This window comes from Musa acuminata, chromosome BXJ3-8 (assembly GCF_036884655.1).
Source record: "Musa acuminata AAA Group cultivar baxijiao chromosome BXJ3-8, Cavendish_Baxijiao_AAA, whole genome shotgun sequence".
Classification (NCBI taxonomy): domain Eukaryota; kingdom Viridiplantae; phylum Streptophyta; class Magnoliopsida; order Zingiberales; family Musaceae; genus Musa; species Musa acuminata.
The window spans coordinates 2,525,064-2,544,191 of NC_088356.1; the positions used below are offsets into that span (position 1 = coordinate 2,525,064).

The window sequence follows — 19,128 nt, forward strand, 5'->3', positions numbered from 1 at the left end:
ACGTGAACTGCGAGGTCTTCACTGTAACGGCGTTACGCGTCACACGCACGCACGACCGCCGACCGACCAATCCCGTGTCTTCAAGAGAGAAAGGAATAGGCAGACATTGAAATAAAGAACGAAAACCCCGTTCCTTACCCTGTGAGGCTACACGATGGGCCCGGCATGTTCTACCAATCAAAACAGGTGGGTACGGGTCGTTCGTGCGTCGCATCTCTCCATCGTGCCGTGTTACATCGCGACGTGCACCGACAGTAAATTAAACTGTATGTAATTTATTGAAGGCCATCCGCAGACGGGAGGGGGCAACCTGCGAAACGTGGCGCTGCGAGGCGGCTGCGGACGTGCGGGCCATCCTGCCACCGCATCCGACAGCGACGCATAACTTAATGACTACGACTCGTCTGAGCTGGAGCACACACGGCCGACAGAATTGCCCGCTGCTTGACACGTTATTCGCCGGCAAGACGGACCCTCATAGAGAACAAGGGAAGATTCACCGTCCACAAACCGCCACGTCATACATCAGCTTGGCATTCTGACTACTTTCGGACAGCCGATCCTGTATGACCACCACCCGCCAAATCGTCACCTCTCTCCCCCATCATGCGCCTCCCACCTCCGGCCCTCCTCGTTGGACCACTCGATCCCCTCGTTGCGGCACCACTATTTGCGAATAAGAACATCTACCCAAACAACACCGCCCTTTTTCCCACCTAAATCATTAACCAGAAACGACGACGAACTCTCAAATAACAGGGACAGTAAGCAAAGAATAGCAAAATCTTCTGCGTATATTTCTGGGGCCCGCACCGAGCTACCGCCTCGCCACCCACGCAATCCGACGCGGGCCCACCCTCACGAGCGCGAAACTTACGCGAGAATATTCCCACGCGAGGACGGCTCCCTGCCTCCGCCGTCAATCAAACCGCCGTTAAGCCCCGCCCGTCTCTGCGCTCCCTGACATCCGCGAAAGCGGCAGAGACGTACACGTGTCGGCGTAGCCGGCGTCAGCAAGCGTAGTTCCTGGTCCCGGCAACGTCACTCGTGATTCGCTCATCCGCACAGCGGCCGGCCGCACGACTGTTAAATCGGAAAGGGTAGGAGAACGTCGAACGGAGGGAGACACAGACGTGCCGCCAGCCAACACATGGACAAGTATTTTTTATCATGAAAATTAATTAGATAATAAGAAAAAGATAAGCGGCATGCCGACACCGAGAAATAAATCTGATCTCCGAGATCGACGGCTCTAGTTTTTTTCTGTCTCGGTGGAAAAAGAGTAAGTTAAATATATATACAATGTTTTCTCTTTCTTGGACATCGCGTGCTTTCACCGGATGGGAATGTGCGAGACTCGATGAGCTCCTGCGACGATCGGGCGGTCGCAGGCATGAGGGTTAGGCAACCTCCGCGGGCGGGGGGAGGTTGAGATCTAGATCGAGAAAAAACGCCTTGGACGCCGGCGCCGGGGGATGAGAGCGGTGGTCCGGGGGGGGATCGACTACGGAGGAAGAGTCGGAGTCGCTTTGGGCGACGACGGCCGGCGGCGGCTGGAAGCAGGCGACGATCATCGGCGGACAAAGCGGCAGGTGGCGGTGGTACCCGGTCACTGCCGCCTCGGACACAGGGGATGTCTCGGATCTGGCGATCGCGTTGAAGAAGAGCAAGGGCTGCGCCGCCGGGATGGCCGGATGGTATGGCTGGAAGGGAAAGCGGGATCCGCCGCCGCCACGGTAGAGGAGGTCGAGATCAAGCGAGGTAGGGAGCGGAACGGCGACCGAGGGCACCGCCCTCGCCGCCTCCTCCGGACCGGAGGACTCTATGGTGCTGCTCTGGCTACTGGGGCTTCCGGAACCCCCTCCGCCAGAGGCGACGCCGACGGGGCTGGGGCTGATGCAGGCGTCCGGGAATGGGAAGTTGGTCTTGGCCTTGGGTCCGCGGAACTCGCGGGCGGCGGCGTCGTAGGCCCTCGCGGCCTCCCCCGCCGTGTCGAAGGTCCCGAGCCAGACGCGGCTCTTCTTGACCGGGTCACGAATCTCCGCTGCGTAACGCCCCCACGGCCGCTTCCTCACTCCTCGGAAATGCTCCTCCTTCCCTTCTCCACCACCTACGTCGTTGGCCGCCTTCGCTCTCGGCGCCATGGTAAAGGATCACAAACCCTTGCGCCTTCTTACAACCCTCCTCTTCTCGTCCCTCTCCTGCGGCGATGCGGGGTTTAAATACAACTCGAGGGAAATAAACAGCAGGGATTAGAAATTATAAGCACGATTCGTCCCAGTCAACGAGCGCTTTGACTGTCTTATCTCGCCGCCCTCGTCGGAATTATGACCACTCTATCCTTTCTCCAGACGCACCTGATATACGGACCCATGGAGACTCTCCTACACACATTCTCATTGGGGCCCACCAAACGTAATATGCTTTTTGGTAATGGGTTTAATTTTCTTGGTACGCTGGAAATGCCGTAATTCGAGGGCTGTGTACTTGGCACGCGGCAAACGATCGGGACACGCCGTTCGCGGCGGCTTCCCCTCTTCGTCTCCATAACGGCGTCAACTGGGGAGGGCGTGATGATACGGGACGCACAGCCGACGCACCCATCGTCTTCTTGTTGAGGTACCGAACCATGGGCTTTGAGCTACCTTCGTGGCTCGTAAGAGCGGTGCGTAGGAATCGTACGTGGAGGTGTCGGGGGGTTTTCGTACGGACTCCGCCGTGGGCCACGGTTAGTTGGCATGGATCTGGTCCGCAGCGAGTAACCGGAATCACGGGGTGGGTCAGCGTCCCGTGTTGAACCGGGTCAATTCGACCGACAGCGGTGCCGGGGGGAAGGAGAGCCATTGGGTTTTCGACACGTTTCGACGGGTGGTGGTGGGCGGTGCGCCGTCTCACGGGTGGATGTGCCCCGCGTGGGATGGGACGCAATTATTGCGGCGGGGGGTTTGGTTTAAGATGGGCGGTGGTGCCCACCGGCTTGGAAACGGACGATGGAGGACGATGACCGACTCCAATACGGGAAGGGGCGGGCGTGGTGGAGCTGATGCCCGCTTGCGAGAACATGAAGGACGTGATACAGTACATAGTACGCGGTATGTATCAAACAGTTAGTACGTCCACATTCGTACAATGATTGAACCTTTCTAATTGGTCCTTCTCGCTCACACCTCGTGCAGCAACTCGGACCACGGTTCACCAGTTCGATACGATCGGATCCCGTCCTCACTCGGCCCACTGGTAAAAATGCCGACCTCAATAATTTCATATAAATATTTTTTTCCTTTATTTTAAATACCATAAAAATATACATCATTAATTTGCTGTTGGAGTTAGTACGTTAGTAGAACGAAGTATCCAAGTATCAAAAGATGAAAGAGAAAACTCATGTGACTTTAGCTTTCGTTAAAGTCATCGTTTAGTAGATTTAAAGAGCATGAGAAGAATCTTACCCTTTCCAGGGCGATTGTTTCCGTGGCTTACTCGAAGCTTAATCACTTAGATCACAAAAGAATAATTTTATCGTAGTAGTATTGAGGTTCGCTTTTATGTACAGAACCTATTGATACAAAATAATATACGACCATTGCTGAAATTAACTTGGTTACATTGACAATTATTAATTTGTGACAGTCAAATATCTTATATATATATATATATATATATATATATATATATATATATATATATATATATATATATATATCTTATTTTTTGATATAAAGATGATAATATGACCGACATCTTGATGCCATGTGAATAGCATCATGATGTCACATGACCAATAACCCGATACCGTATCTTTGATACCTTAGCATCACATGATCGTATTGTTCCTCCAAGGGGGACGACAGAAACAAGACACTATCTGAAGCTTCAGCAATGGTTCTATTCACTTGCAATAAAAGGAGTAGCATTCTTCACCATTCCAGTGGTGTTTTCAGCCATAAAATGGGAGTAGAATATACTTGTGCATGACACTTAGAGATGGGAAGATCAAATACAATTTTATTGAGATTGCACTCCATATTTTCATCTACCATATCATACAAACCCATATTGCCCCAAATGTCCAAACTAATATGTTCTGAAACATTAGTTAAACCTAACTACAATACAAGAAATGTCATCTTTGCTCTTCCTTGCAACAGCCTCCTCTGTCAGATTCCTGGCAGCTGCTTGAGGATCCTTTACATCTTTTATGAAATCCACTGCCTCTTGGTTTGACATCACCTGGTCAGACACAGAGATAGAACATTCTCAAGCAAAAAAAAAAAGGAAACGGAACAAAAACACCATAATTTGCGGTTTCATATATCAAACTTGTGATCAAATATCGACAGGGTATGCTGACAAGTACCACAAAAGTTTTATTAAGATTTGAAAATACATGATATTGAGATGCATGTGCTATGGTCCGTACCGTCAACCCAACAAGTCATCGGACCAGTTCACACCATCCGGTAAGTGCTAGTCCAGAATGAACGAAGAATCATAGTTAAGACCATTACTTAGTATGATCACATCTCTTTTCTCTGTGTACTATGTGTAACATCGTCTCACAACACATTTAGATGTTGAGACGTGTTATGAGTAACTTGAAATTTATGAATCAACTGTATAGATGCAATTTTTGAAAGACACTGCACCCAGTGCAAGAAAAGCCCACAAATCAACAATTAAATGAGTTCACCTTCCATAATCCATCACTTGCAAGGATTAGAAACTCTGCATCCTCGTCAATGATTTCATCGGCTACGTCTGGCTCAGAACTGAGGTGTGCCTTCAAGCTCCGATCTCCAAATGCCCTCGCCACAGCCAGCCGTCCATCCACACGCGGCACATCGCCTGAAACAACAGACTTGATTTTAATTTTTCATTAATTCTTTAAGGCTCCTAGTTAATATTAAACTATCAAATTCCAAAAGTGTAGACAATTGTTTACAATGTATAACTTGTATATCAATCGAACAATGAAATGTGCATATAGCTATACACAATGATTCTTATGATATGAATGATAAGATGATCCTAAGTGGGCACAACAGCCAAACTCTAGGTTCTAGTCAACGTTTCAAATATCATTGAGACTAGTAGGCACCTACTAGCATTTACTAGTCCAACCAAACACCGTTATGGTACTTTTTTTTTGGTGATAACACCCATAACAACTACCATGCTGGTCTGACCGGTTGTTGAGACCAGTAATGAACCAAGATTTAAACCCTCATCTCTAGTAACATATCATCCCTGTAAATTCATGGTGAATTATCACCATGAGCTATGTGCATGTCAGTCATCTTTTCCTGGTTAACTTAGACAAAAAAAATGCAGGAAGATCAAAGCTACTGTTCTATGAAGAATCACTGACATATTAATTTCATATTATGCTTTGAGCAAGGATTTAAGTGTTGTTGGCACCACTCCAACCTCTACTTAGCCAGTGGACTGCTTGGTAAAACCACCATGCAAACACAAAGTTAACTTTGTGATGCTTGGGAATAAGTATGAAAATAACACAAATAGGAATTCAGAATGTGGGATTGTATTGTTCCTAGAGCTTAAACCACAAATACCAAAGTTGGGCTTCCTAGACAAAACGCAACACCATTCTTTTAGGTAGTCCAATTTTTTGTCATATTGCCCTCATCCTCAATCTAACTCTGATTCCTCAATTGTTGACAGCAAGTTTATGGCTGCTTGGAGCTTCTAATGTGGCAATCACAAAATTTGATCCAGAAAGGAATAATTGATGATGAAAATCAAAGTGATTAGACATGATTAAAAGCATCAAATTTATATATCTAGTGTGCATTTTGATCACTAACAATTATAACTATATTGTTTGGCCTGGTAAAGTATAAAGTGTGCCCATGACATACAAATACACAATTCTATTTACAGAAATAAAGATTATCATGCATGAGTAGCCATATTTACTAAATTTAGTTAACTATAAAGTGTGTCCATGACATACAAATATATTTACAGAAAATAAAGATTATCTTGCATATGAGTAGCCATATCAACTAAATTTAGTCAACACTCAGCAAGCACTACAATGGAAAGATGCAGGATCTTGTAGATGTGTTCAAAGATCACGATATGCTACTTTATTCCATACTCTAGATAACAAGTTTATTGTCCTCATCTTTAAACAAGGGAAAGTGTAATATCTTTGTATCGATTGTATTCACATGCTATATAGGGTTGACCATATGAATCTTTTGCCACCATGAGAATATCAGATTAAAACATGTGAATACAATCGATACAAAGATATTACACGTGTAAATAATCTGATTTTCTCATGATAACTCTAAAAATTGCTAATTAATTATACTCATTTGTTCTCTTAATGTGCATCGTGTGTGTAAAAGTTATCTCACATAAGGCCAACTGCATAAGTTTTATCAGTGAACGCCATAAATGGGCTTATGTATCATGGTGAAGATTTAGCATGATATTTATCTATACTAATACATAACAAATGATCTAATTCTGAGTTCATATTTCTTCAGCCTAAGAAAGACAATCTATCGGAGATGCTGTGTGGCACACATGCTATTAGCAACACTAAAATTAAGAGTATAGTATGGTTCTTATGGGTTATCCGATTGTAATTTAGAAATCTTCATCGTTTTTACTTCATTTACGAAATGCCATTTGGTTTTAGATAAACTATATTGTCCTCAAGTCAGATTTGAATAATCTTGATTTAACTAGAGATGTTACCGTATACAAAGTTTTGGTCAACCGTATGTAGTTGAGACATTACAGATTTTTGTTGTTGATTGTCCTTAAGCCACATGTCCTAATTATTTGAGACGTGCAACAGTTTTTTTTTAATCTATTGAGCCTTGTTGAGAGCAATATCAATAGTCAAAACTAAGAGCTATTATGACCCGTTTTTATTGTTTTAATGAAGTTTCTCAAGTTTTCTTCAAACTCTTCTCACACAACTAGTCCAAGTTGACTCACCCAATCTGATTAATGAATTTATGGGTCTCCTTTAGGCATACTTGTATCAAATCAAATGGTTACCCACAATTTATCTCTGACCTAAAACTTATCCTATCCAAGAACACAAATTTGCAATTCGGGTACAACAAATTTTGAGAAATTCAGGTACAAGCCAAAACCTCAAAGTTTGCAACTTGCCAAAATTGAATAAAAATTCAGGTATAACTTGCTCAAAAGTGTTATTCAGAGATTCTAAATAAATTGTGAAGTTCAAATATGAAAAAAAAAAGACTACCAAAACCGGAAATCATTGATTACCAGGAATGTTTGACACAAAACCACCCTTTCCCTCGATCAACTGTCGCTCTTTGCTTGGTTCATGATCAACAGAAAGTTGTATGGCTACACCACTCTTGGAAATCACTGCTCGAGAATCTCCAATGTTAGCTACCACAAGTTTCACACCATCAATTAGGATAGCTGTAACTGCGGTAGAACCTCCTCTTCCCAACTCAGCTTGTTTTTCCAATATTTTACTGTCAGTTCTCTCGTACGCTTTCCTTATTGCACTTTCTATGTCACTCCAAAATTCAGGCTGCATGGAAAGGTTAGGGAAGTTTATATTCATTCCTGCAACTACTATTTGAAATTCCATAGTTTAATGATCTACATATGCTATAAAGTAAATATGCAATCTGCAGTGCCCTTACCTCTTTCAATATGTTCTCGAATAGATGAGATCGCAGATAATCAGCAACAGCATGGCCCAAGTGGCCATCAAAAATTGCAAATAAGCCCAATTCATAGTTATTAACTTTCTTATATTCTGCCACCAAATAGTCCTCCATTGGATGATACGATTTCCCTTTCATCAAGTGATAGCCATGTCGAATACATCTGCCAGAGACCTTGGTCTTGCCCTTTCCAGTTTCTGATGATGAAGCAAATCCCGCTTTAACCTGCATGAATATCAGGACATCTAAGTAAATCATACTTGGAAACCGCATGATAAATGGCTTCAAAATGCTAAAACAAAACAACAATTTGTCAAACAAAGAAAAATAAGAAGATAGTTTATGAAGTATGAAAATCAAACTGAAGCATCACAACAAGGACTTGCCCACACTTGATCATGGTAAAAAGTTGTTTTCGACAATTTTGGACATGCTGGTAGAAGGCATATACTACACAGAGAGCTCTCTGGATAACTATTTACACCAATTTATGGTAGGCCATCTCTTTTTTAATAACAAGACATTGAGCTTTTGGCTTGTACCAGAAATTGATTATATCAAAGAGGCCATATGATTGTCAAAAATGCTAATATGGTGAGAGAAATCCCTTTAATCATAGCAATCTTGTAGCTCTCTTGGGACTTACTACAAGCAACTGAAGAGTAGCATTCATGAGATTAAGACTTTACAAGAGATTGAAACACTGCTTACAGGACTAAAAATTCCCACCGCCTATTGAGTTTAGACTCATAATGAAAACAGAAATTGCAAGCATTGAAAGAGCAGATCGTATGACAAGTATGATCCTAATCAGGGCAAGAACATTACTCAAGATGCACAACAGGAAGAGCAATAATAGACCGCGCAAAAGAGAATTCTTTTCATGAATCGACATTCTCCCATTCTAGTTTTGGAAGAACTAAACAGATTCCAACACGGAATAAAAAAAGAAAGCAATTCAGGCAATCTGTGACGGAAGTCAACGCACCTTCATCTTCTGCAAGATCTCCCTCCCCGTCATTCTTGAGACCTGCTCGTACCATGTACTCGAAACCAATCTGGTTAAGGAAAGTTAGGCATTGAAAGAAATGGACCGATGAAGGCGTCGTTCGCTTGACACAGGATCTAGTGTGAGATCCACCGTCCGATCTCCCCCTAGAGCCCCAGACAGGATATCGCATAACTAGACTCGTGGGACATTCCAGGGGTGGGCCCCCCTTTCCATCATCCATGAAAACCCACCTTCCGGTGTTTGGCAGCTCCGACGTCGCACGGAAGGAAGCCCTACCTGAAACGTGCTGCGTGGGTGCCCCGAGCCGACGGCCGGAGCCACCCCGTTGACTTCCACCGCGTTGCTTGATCGACGTTAAAATCCACGTGTTTGATTCTGGGCGGCGACGATATCAAGCACGCGTTAGGTTCCAGTGAAAGAGACGCCTACATTGTTTCAATATGATTCAGTGGCACAATATATTAATCTCATCTGATTCCAATCACAATTTAAGACTTTGGTTACACGTTGAGAACCAATTTGACTCGATCACGACTTTAGAACGCACCTCATTTAAATAATCAATTAGAGTGTATGGGTGAATAATCAGTACCGGTTGATGCATATTGAGACTGCAGAATAATAAGGTAATGCATAGCGATCAAGCTTGATTGGGAACTTGGATGAGAGAAATCCTGAAATGACAAAAAAATTAAATGATAGCTGAGGTCAACAACTTGTGTTCTCTATCGACCAAGTAAGCAACAGAAATATGCTGATAATGAGTCAAGGAATTAAACAGCAGCAAAGCTTTTAACTGTATTACTTGATGAAGGTCAGATCACAACAAAGATATGAAAGCTACCTTTACAACAACCATCTGCAGTTTGAGAACAAGAAACCTAGGCTTCATTAGATATGATCATAAAGATCTGTATCCAACAAGTGGTTTAAAAGAAAATCCAATAGCATATTTCTTTAGACATCAAGAAATGGTCAGACTAATTGACAGTATACATTTCTAAAATCACTAATCATCATGATTTGGAATGTGCCTTTCCTTGAATGAGGCAGCTAACAATGGTGTTGTAAGTATACTCATCGGGGGGCACTCCTCTAAGCACCATATTATCATGTAACTCAATAATTTCATTCGCTCGGGAACTTTTACTGAGTGCAGTAATGATCGTCGTATATGTTATTTGATCTGGACTCAAGCCTCCATCCAGCATAATCCTCAAGAGCCCTTTTGCCTGTTCAAAGTATCCAAATTTGCAGAGGTAATTCATAAATATGTTGCAAGTGACTCCATTAACTGCTATGCCTAGCTTTTGCATGTCTTTGCATAAATCTAATGCCTCTTCATCCCTCTGACTCCTAAGATATCCATTGACCACAGTGTTATATGTGATTACATCGAGCAGCATACCTGAAATTCTCAGTTCCTCTATGGCTAATCGTGCCATATCTACATATTCCACTTGACAGAAACCATGAATGATTGAATTGTATGTAATTAGATTAGGCCTTTGCCCCACCTCTATCATTTCATCATATACCTTTAGAGCATCATCTATTTTTCCATCTTTGAAGAATCGATCAATTAACGTACTATAAGTAACCACATCAGGTGCCAGACAGCTAACAAACATCCTTCCCAGAAGCTGTTTCACTTCACAGACCCTCCCTTGCTTATAGAGATGATTGATAAGGCTATTGTAGGGAACCACATCCTTCACCAATTTCTCTTCTCTACACTGGTTATAGTATCCAAAAGCCTCTTGCATGCATCCATTCCTGCAGTAGCCATCGACCAAAATTGCGTATGTGTAATGATCATGAGAAGCATGCACCTTCCTCATGTCCGACAATAAGAAACAAGCCTCCTCGATGTGACCCTGCTTTAAGAGCCAATTCAGGAGCGAATTATACACAACAACATTAGGCACCATGCCATCATCCAACATCTCGATAAATAACCTGAGAGCTTCTTCCATCTTCCCTTCTCTTGCATAGCCATCAATCAGAGTCCCATATGTTCTCAGGTTAGGTAGGAATCCCTTTTTTAGCATGTCTTTCTTAACCACATGCTCACCATCCTCTGCCCTCCCTGCCTTACAGAGATCATTAATGAGGCAATTAAAAGTTACAGCATTAGGTTCAGTATTATTCCCTGACACAAGCTTAATCTTCTTGAAAAGTTCGTAAGCCAAACTGAGCGCACCATTTCTGCAACACCCATCGATGAGCATATTGAAGGTAACAATATTAGGAAAAACCCCTCCTTTTAGCATTCGGTAAAACACCGAGAAAGCTTCACTAATCTTACATTCCCTACATAAGCCATAGATAACCAAATTGAAGGTGTTCACGTTTTCAACATACCCCAGTGCCAGCATTTCCTTGTACATCTCCCAGAACGCAACTCCGCCATCTTGACTCGACATAAGAAGATGGTTCAACAAGTTATTGCAGGCATGAACAGACACCCAAACACCTCTTGCTCGCAGCGTCTCCATCACCAAACAAGCATCTTTGGTAGCGCCAATCTGAGTACAACACCGGACCATGGCATCATAGACATCACGGCTCCCGCCGTACCTCTTACGACTTCGAGCGAGAGCATCCAATAGCTCCAGCGCAGCGACACGCCTTTCTTGCATCAATTGTCTCATGATGCACAAAGCTTCGTCAAACATCCTCGCAGACACCAAGACATGAATCAGGACAGAATACGTATCTAAATCAAGAGAAGAGCGCTCGTTGTTCCGCTGTTGCTCCAATGCCCAGTTGAAGAAATCTAGGGATAATCGAGGCGAAGACCGACAACGAAGGATAACTCGGCGGACTAACGGCCCGACGAGGTAAGAAGAGAACTGCTGCAGGAAATTCCAGTCGCGGCGCCTCAAATTGATGCATACTGCTTCCAAGACGGCTTCGGAATCGAGGATTGGAGGAGGTGGAAGGGGATGAGGCTTTCTGAAAGGGGATGGAGAACCAAACCCTCTGATTTGGATGATTAAAGATGGGATCTTTGCAAGGAAACGGAGTGAGGAAGGGAGCATAGAGCATTCTGGGGGATGTGTGGAGGGGTTCGGGGGTACAAAGATGGAAGGGCGTCTGAAGATTGGAGGAGAGGAGGACGGCGAGCGGGGGGCGGGCGAGGGTGAGGGCAGGGAAGGGGTTTGAGGAGGTTCAGAGGAAGAAAGCTTTAAGATCCCATTTGGGCATTTCCAAGACAAAAAAGAGAACAGCGAAAAGTATTTTTTTTTTGTTTTTGTTGCCATAACTAAAAACGTTTTCTTAAAATTCAAACATAAAAAGGGCGATGCGTCTTATCTCTGTTTTTGTTTTTTGAGTTAAAAATGACATATTTGATAGTAATTAACATTTTCTGGAGATTAATGTTACAACATTAACAATAAGTTCAGCAGAATTATGAGGTGAGCCGAGTTTTTTCTTTTACTTATTTAGTCATGAAGCATTTTCTATTCTTAATCTTAGCAAATGTAATGTATATATTGATTATTTTTATGTGTCTTTAGAATGCAATAAATAATATGGTCTGCTTTTAATTTATGAAGGCCCCCGAGAGCATCAATTTTCGCGCACAGAAGGCCCAGCCAAGATCACCCGTCGGATCCAACGCTGTGCGGCCCGCCTCCCGTCTTACCCTTACTATACGGGCCTCGTGATTAGAGGAGTGAGTCTATGGCTTTCTGTAAGGGTCCCACGTCGAGCCAACACAACTAACTGTCTTCTCACGTGGATCCGGTAGGATTCTGGGCAATTGGGAGAAAGTGCAGGAAATATATTACCCTTTTGTTTTAATAATGTATATACTCCGATCTTTTTCTCGAGTCCTCCATATTTGGTCGTCTGTTTTTATGTTTTAGGGTTAGGGTTTTCTCCGACCTCATCGCTCCTTTCCTTCCGCCGCCTCCAAAGCTTATAGTGGTAAGACTTGTTCAGATCTCAGATCTCTAGTGCTCTGGTCGTCTTGGATCGCCATCTGCCATTGTATCGTCCTATTTCGACGTTGGGGTTTCCAGATCTTGTTTCTTTTTCTGGTTCCAAGATGATGCAGCCGGCCGGCGGGATGGTGCAGCCCCCTCCGATGGCTCCGTCCCCGATGGACCAGCAGCCGCCACCGCAGCAGTGGACCGTGATGCAGCCGACACTGCAGCCGCAGTACTACCAGGCACCCCCGGCGCCGCCGATGTGGAACCAGCAGCCCACCCAGGTGCCGCCTCCGCTTCCCCAGCCCGTGCCGCAGCAGCCCCAGCCGCAATACCAGGCCCCTGCGCCGGTGCCACCTCCCCAAATGCAGTATCAGGCGCCGGCGCCCGTCCCGGCCATGGCGCCACAGCCGGCGTCCGCTGATGAGATTCGCACGCTTTGGATTGGAGACTTACCGTACTGGCTGGAAGAGAGCTATCTCTACGGCTGCTTTGTTCATACCGGAGAGGTGCTCTCTCTCTCTCTGTCGTAGTTCATTATTTCTATGATTTTGTGGCTTATGCTCCTTGATGGTCTGATTTCTTGTACCGTTTGATGTTTATAGAACTTTAGCGTGAAATGATGTATACAATTAGTGGATTGTTTTGGTTTGAGTTGTGCCATGGCATTTGATATATCATGGTCTGAAAGTATATACAGTTATATTCTTTTTCTCTTTCAAATCCCCAGTTTTTATTATGTTTAGTTTCTCAATTGGACATGCCTCCTAATCTGATTCTCGTTTATATATATTCACTCTTAGGATCAGCTTAGTGGCTGTTTTCTGATTCATACAAGTAATGATGCAGGTGGTTTCAGTTAAAGTTATCCGCAATAAGCAGACCGGGCAGTCAGAGGGTTATGGTTTTATTGAGTTTGTATCACGTGCGGCTGCAGATCGAATTCTTCAAACTTATAATGGTCAAGTGATGCCTAACACCGAACAGGCTTTCAGACTGAATTGGGCATCATGTGGAGCAGGTGAGAGACGTGGTGATGGTGCCGACTATACAATTTTTGTTGGGGACTTGGGTGCCGACGTCACTGATTATTTGCTGCAAGAGACATTCATGACCCGCTACGCATCGGTAAAGGGTGCCAAAGTTGTCACTGATCGACTGACTGGGCGATCTAAAGGTTATGGTTTCGTTAAGTTTGGTGATTTAAGTGAACAAACAAGAGCAATGACTGAGATGAATGGAATTTACTGTTCAACAAGACCGATGCGGATTGGTCCAGCTGCTAATAAGAACACTTTGGGTACCCAACAGCAGTATCCCACAAATGGTATGTGGCTATGTATCGTTTCTTGTACTTTTAATAGTATACTTATTTTTCATATTCTGCAGGGAACCCTATAGTCTATGTTGCCACTTGACTAATTGATTGCATAGTTTGATATTATATTTTTAATTGCATCAGATGAATGCATAGTGTGGTAGTGGAATCAGCTAAATATTATTATTAGTATTTTTATTTCCCCATCGTTCTCTTGAAGATAAGCGGCATTGCTTCGATTGATGTACAAAGTCATTTCCTTCCAGCACTTTCCTTTGTGAAATTGGGCTCATTTAAACATAGTTTCTAGTGAAGAACACTTATAGAAACTCATGTTGTCTCGAAGCAGGATGCCATGCTATCTTCATTTAGGGCTTGGACTTGACTTCCGCTGAGATGCATATCTCCTGTAGTGGTGGCCCCGGTAGGTCAGTGTTTTGATTATGTAATAATTTGGTTCTTTGTCCTCTTTGTGGCGTTTTATGCTACATTTTGTTTTGTTCTTTACTTAATTTGTGCAAGCTACCTTTGATCACTTTCAATTTCCTACTTGCTTTTGAGAATAATTCCTTCAGCTTTTGCTTTTGGCACCAGTCAATCAATTTATATAGCCTTTAGTTTTCACTTCTCCTCGAGTATATTGGGTTGGAGCCTGCAAAGAATTGCTGTTACAAGTGGATCAAACTTTTTTATTTTGTTCTTTATTCTTTTGCAGAATCATACATGAACCTTGTCACTATCTTCAGATTCTTTTTTATTTGTATTCATATCCCTTGTTGTGGGAAGAAATTGCAGTTCCCTTTGGTTAGTTTTATTCATATCCCTTGATGTGGCCTCCTTAGTTGTTTCTGGGTTAGATAACTCTAGCTCTTAATAATGCTACTGTTTCTTTTTTAAAATATCAATTCCTGTCTTAAGCCATTATTTGCATGGACGCTTCTAATACCAGCTTCAGTTGGTGAGTAATTTGAATCTGATGGGTTCTACAGAATATATTCTCAATTCGACATTGCTGACATTTCCAGATACAATGTTGGATATTTCACATGCTATCGAAGTATGTAGAGTTTTGTAGCAGCTTCCTTTCAGTTGATAACATTTGTTGGCAACTAAAGCATTTAATACTTTCAATGAGAAATATTGAATACTATCAACTATTGTTCTATGTATTTGCTGTTTTATTTTTATTCCTTGCGTCAATTGCCTTATTACTTAAATTGTGCCATTTCTCTTAACTGAACTTACTCTGCTTTATGACAAACCATCTCAAGTATCATAAGTTATGTCTCATCATATTCCTTGTGTGTTATCTTTCTTTTTTCCTTTATATCATGCTTAGAGGAGCCAACATTCGTATTTTGAAGTTGGTGTTGAAGTTGATAGAGCAAGAATCATACTTTGCTTGATCAAGGCATTAAACCAATTTGGTAGTCATTTTACTAATGGAGTAGATATTTTGCATCTCAACCATACACCTGTTAGTCTTTTTGAAATCTTCCTGTGAACTTGTGACAACAACCAAGCCTTGAAGTTTTGATTTATATTTTCGAAGAGAACTTTAGCAAGGATACTAGTGAAAACATGGACCCCATCATTAGATTGCAAAGTTTTTGACAAAATAAAAGGTTATTGATCCTATTGGCTTTCTCTTTGTATGTTGTAGAAGTAATTTGGTTGTTGATTGAGACTATTTGATACATGGTTTGCAGTACCGGTCCGACAGGCTTCCGGTACGTGGACCGCAGGTTACCGGTAGCAGTACTGTAGCAGTCACACCTGAATATACCGCTCGGTACATCTGGGTGTACCGAGCGGTATACCGTACCGTACCGGTACCGAGCCCAGGTCAAAACTCCGGTACGGTACGGTATTGCGAACCTTAATTTGATGTATTATTTTCCGAAGCAATTGGTCATTTGCTTAAAATAATTTCTCATGTATACTTTTTTCCCCCTTACAATAGCACAAGTAAAAATGTATTTCTAGTTTCTGTTATAGTATCACCACAAAAACTGAAAACTATAACCTCTTTAATTTGTACACAATTATTAAATAAAAATTTCACTATTTCATTATTGGGTGGACTGTTACTGCATTTCAACAGGTATGTTATCTTGAATTAGGTCCTTTGTACTTACTTTTGAAAAGGTGCACAAGTTTTTTTCTAGTCTGACCAATTTGTATGAGTTTATACTTTATATTAAGATACCTTTTCAAATATGCGACTTCGTAAATTGAAAAAATTGTCTGTGGCATTTTTTATTATGAAATTGTAGATTGTCTTAGATAGCTTAACTTTATCTTTTTTCTTGAATATTTGCTCTTTACCAATAAATAGTTTTAAGACTAAATTCAATTCACAAGTTACCTATATTGTTGTTTGCAGCTTCCTATCAGAATGCACAAGGTGCTGAGTCTGAGAATGATCCAAATAATACCACTGTGGGTATTTTGTTTAGCTTCTTATATGTGAGCAGTGTGGTACGATGTTTTTGAAATATATACTATGTGGATGCCAGATATTTGTAGGTGGGCTGGATACAAATGTTACAGATGATCATTTGCGGCAAGTTTTTAGCCCATATGGAGAAATAGTTTATGTAAAAATACCTGTGGGCAAGCGTTGCGGGTTTGTGCAATTTGCTAGCAGGTTTGTATTCCAAATCCCCCTGTCAAATGGTGTACTCTAAAGTTATTGTGAACTCTTTTCTTTTATATCAATTCGTTTGATCTTCTCAGGGCCAATGCTGAGGAGGCTTTGAGGATGCTAAATGGGACCCCGTTGGGTGGACAAAACATCCGACTTTCATGGGGTCGCAGTCCTGCAAATAAACAGGTTGAACATGTTTACCTTCTTAGCAGAGAGTTTGTTTTAGATGTTTTAAAGAGGTAAAGAGTCACGAAACATTTTCGCTCTCTTTCTTTGGTCATCAGCCTCAGCAAGATCCCAACCAGTGGAATGGGAGCTACTATGGATATGCCCAAAATTACAATACCTATGGATACACGCCTCCACAAGATCCTAATATGTATGCTTATGCAGCATATACTGGATACGGGAATTATCAGCAGCAGCCGCCGCCGCCACAACACCCACCTCAGGTAAGTGCTGTTGGTGATGCTAATTTAATATGAAGTGCTACTGTTTATGATTTATTAAAAAGTAGGAACAGTACCAGTGCATCTAATTGGTTGATGTAAGATCTGTGTATTATGCAGTAACTAGATGGTAGTTTGGGCAATGAACTCTGATATAATACATCATTGAGCTTGCTTGTTAGCTTCAGGCAGACGTTGGGGATAGTTTCTTCCCCTTTAGGTTTTTACATAATATTCTTGGCAACTTCTAGGACTATGCTTGCTTATTGTTCCTTGTCCATCTAAATCAAGTTGCATAAGCTCGACTTTCTGTTGTGGCAATCTTTATGCTGAAGTGCCTGCCTAGTGGAGCTTGATCTTTCCATTTGAATATTGAATAACCTGTTATGGGAACAGTGTTTACTGAGATAAACTCAAACTCAAACTGATTGTAGAGACAGTCTGAGAAAACATAAATTCAAACTGCACCGAAGTCTGATTCAGTTATTGCAGTTTGGTCTGATTCCTTTTATATATTGGAAGTATTTGGTTTGGTTTTATGTTATGGTATGGATCGAAAAATTAAACGATATATATGTTTAGGTCTGTTTTGACTGGTTATCTTCAACTGGTTTCTGTTTAGATTTTCAGACACTAAATCTCACTGGATCTATCATTATAGTAAGGTTTTCCTAGCATATTGTTTTCTTCCAATTTTTCTTCACATGATTAGTCACTTCATCAGTTCATCTCTCCCCCTGACCCTCTCAACCTTCCCCACCCCTCTCCTTCCTCACTTTGCTCACTTTGATGACATTTTACAGATGACCTGCACCCTGATGCAATGCGAACACTTCTCATCAATTGTTGTCATACTGGCTTCCATTTGCATACCTTTTAATGAAGAAGATCCACTCTTTAATTCCTTTAATGGGTGTCATTTTATCTATAAGGTTTTCTGTGTGCTGTCCTGTTCCGTCTTTCGTCATGCATTAGGTGATATCAGAGCAGGAGTTTGCATAATCTTTAATTTATTGCTTTTGTATTATGTTAACTGGTATTGGAGCTGGGATTTGCCTGATTTGACGGCCGCATGTTAATTTATTCTCAAGATTTTGTTGTATGCAACCACATTCAGTCACTTGCGATCCTGCATCAATTTTCAGCGGTTATGCTTTAGTGTGACATTCTTGACAATTTCATCTCTTCTCTTCATTTTTTTAAAGAAAGTCTTCGAAAGATTGATCAATTGGACTGCCTGTCTTTTTTAATTTAATTCATTGTATAGTTCATTTTCATTGAGATCACGAATTCTGAGTAGTTACTTTTAGTTTTTTTTGTTAGTAAAATGAAAAATGTGGAGTATTTTTAGGCTACATATCCCATGTAAAACGAGTTCCTCTAGGAGTTGCGGACAATGTTATAGCAATAAGCTGTGGTTTACATGTGATACGCCGTTGTGTGTGGTTGAATTAATATAAGAAAGGTAATATATGATTCAGTCTAAATGGAAATGAATGATTAGATTATAGTTAATTATTTAAGGCAAATTTCTGCTATTGCTAACCAAGTTAGGTTCATCATATTTTGAATCTTGCTGATCCACACTTATCCACCCATTCATCATATTGGATGAAGTACACATGTTGATCTTATTATTATTCTTGGATCTCTCATCGTTCTGTGCGGATAGTCTAAATGATTTGTTAAAATTGTTGCAGTGATTCCCAGACCTGAGTGGTGCATATGCGGTCCTAATGGTTCCTGAATATGAAGCTTTAGCTGGAAAAGATGGGTCTTCTTCACCCAGTTTACCACCAGTCTTGGTCATGTCTAGTCCTTTAGTTTCTATTATCCCTCCCTCTTAATGATGCTGTGTGAACTTGCAAGATTGCACGTAGTGGTTGAAGTAGTACTTGGCCCTGTTTTTTTTTTTTTTTTTTAATGTTTTGTGGTGCTGCGATTATGCTTCTATTTAATTCAACTGTTTTTATTCTACTATGTTAATTAAGACTTTGTCATATCATGCCTTGTTTACACCCATCTACAGTACATATCCATTAAATCCAAAGATGCTAAGTGCCTGCA

General features: G+C 41.9%; 4 protein-coding genes across 5 annotated transcripts; 1 reads left to right on the top strand and 3 right to left on the bottom strand.

The window, feature by feature from the left end:
- Positions 1-1,225: 1,225 nt before the first annotated feature.
- LOC135644549 (ethylene-responsive transcription factor 4-like) lies at positions 1,226-2,186 on the bottom strand. The gene has a single exon (XM_065162217.1). It carries the CDS (start codon positions 2,142-2,144, stop codon positions 1,401-1,403), a length of 744 nt encoding a protein of 247 aa, XP_065018289.1. The 5' UTR covers positions 2,145-2,186; the 3' UTR covers positions 1,226-1,400.
- Positions 2,187-3,985: 1,799 nt separating this feature from the next.
- LOC135644578 (probable protein phosphatase 2C 62) lies at positions 3,986-8,840 on the bottom strand. The gene is made up of 5 exons (XM_065162281.1): positions 8,683-8,840; positions 7,671-7,919; positions 7,279-7,555; positions 4,691-4,845; positions 3,986-4,230 (listed from the first exon to the last, which is right to left on the bottom strand). The coding sequence occupies exons 1-5, from the start codon at positions 8,713-8,715 to the stop codon at positions 4,093-4,095; spliced, it is 852 nt and encodes a 283-aa protein (XP_065018353.1). The 5' UTR covers positions 8,716-8,840; the 3' UTR covers positions 3,986-4,092.
- A 408-nt stretch (positions 8,841-9,248) lies between these two features.
- Positions 9,249-11,869, bottom strand: LOC103994355 (pentatricopeptide repeat-containing protein At1g11710, mitochondrial). The gene is made up of 2 exons (XM_009414678.3): positions 9,551-11,869; positions 9,249-9,380 (listed from the first exon to the last, which is right to left on the bottom strand). Exon 1 carries the CDS (start codon positions 11,748-11,750, stop codon positions 9,723-9,725), a length of 2,028 nt encoding a protein of 675 aa, XP_009412953.2. The 5' UTR covers positions 11,751-11,869; the 3' UTR covers positions 9,249-9,380; positions 9,551-9,722.
- A 620-nt stretch (positions 11,870-12,489) lies between these two features.
- On the top strand, positions 12,490-19,063 carry LOC135644535 (polyadenylate-binding protein RBP45-like). Of its 2 annotated transcripts, none has more exons than XM_065162191.1 (8): positions 12,490-12,642; positions 12,764-13,153; positions 13,494-13,971; positions 16,349-16,404; positions 16,482-16,612; positions 16,702-16,798; positions 16,897-17,064; positions 18,762-19,063. In XM_065162191.1, exons 2-8 carry the CDS (start codon positions 12,764-12,766, stop codon positions 18,762-18,764), a joined length of 1,323 nt encoding a protein of 440 aa, XP_065018263.1. In that variant the 5' UTR covers positions 12,490-12,642; the 3' UTR covers positions 18,765-19,063. The 2 variants fall into 2 exon arrangements, with proteins under 2 accessions (XP_065018263.1, XP_065018265.1); XM_065162193.1 differs by having other exon boundaries at positions 12,590-12,642; positions 12,738-13,153.
- The last annotated feature ends 65 nt before the right edge of the window (positions 19,064-19,128 follow it).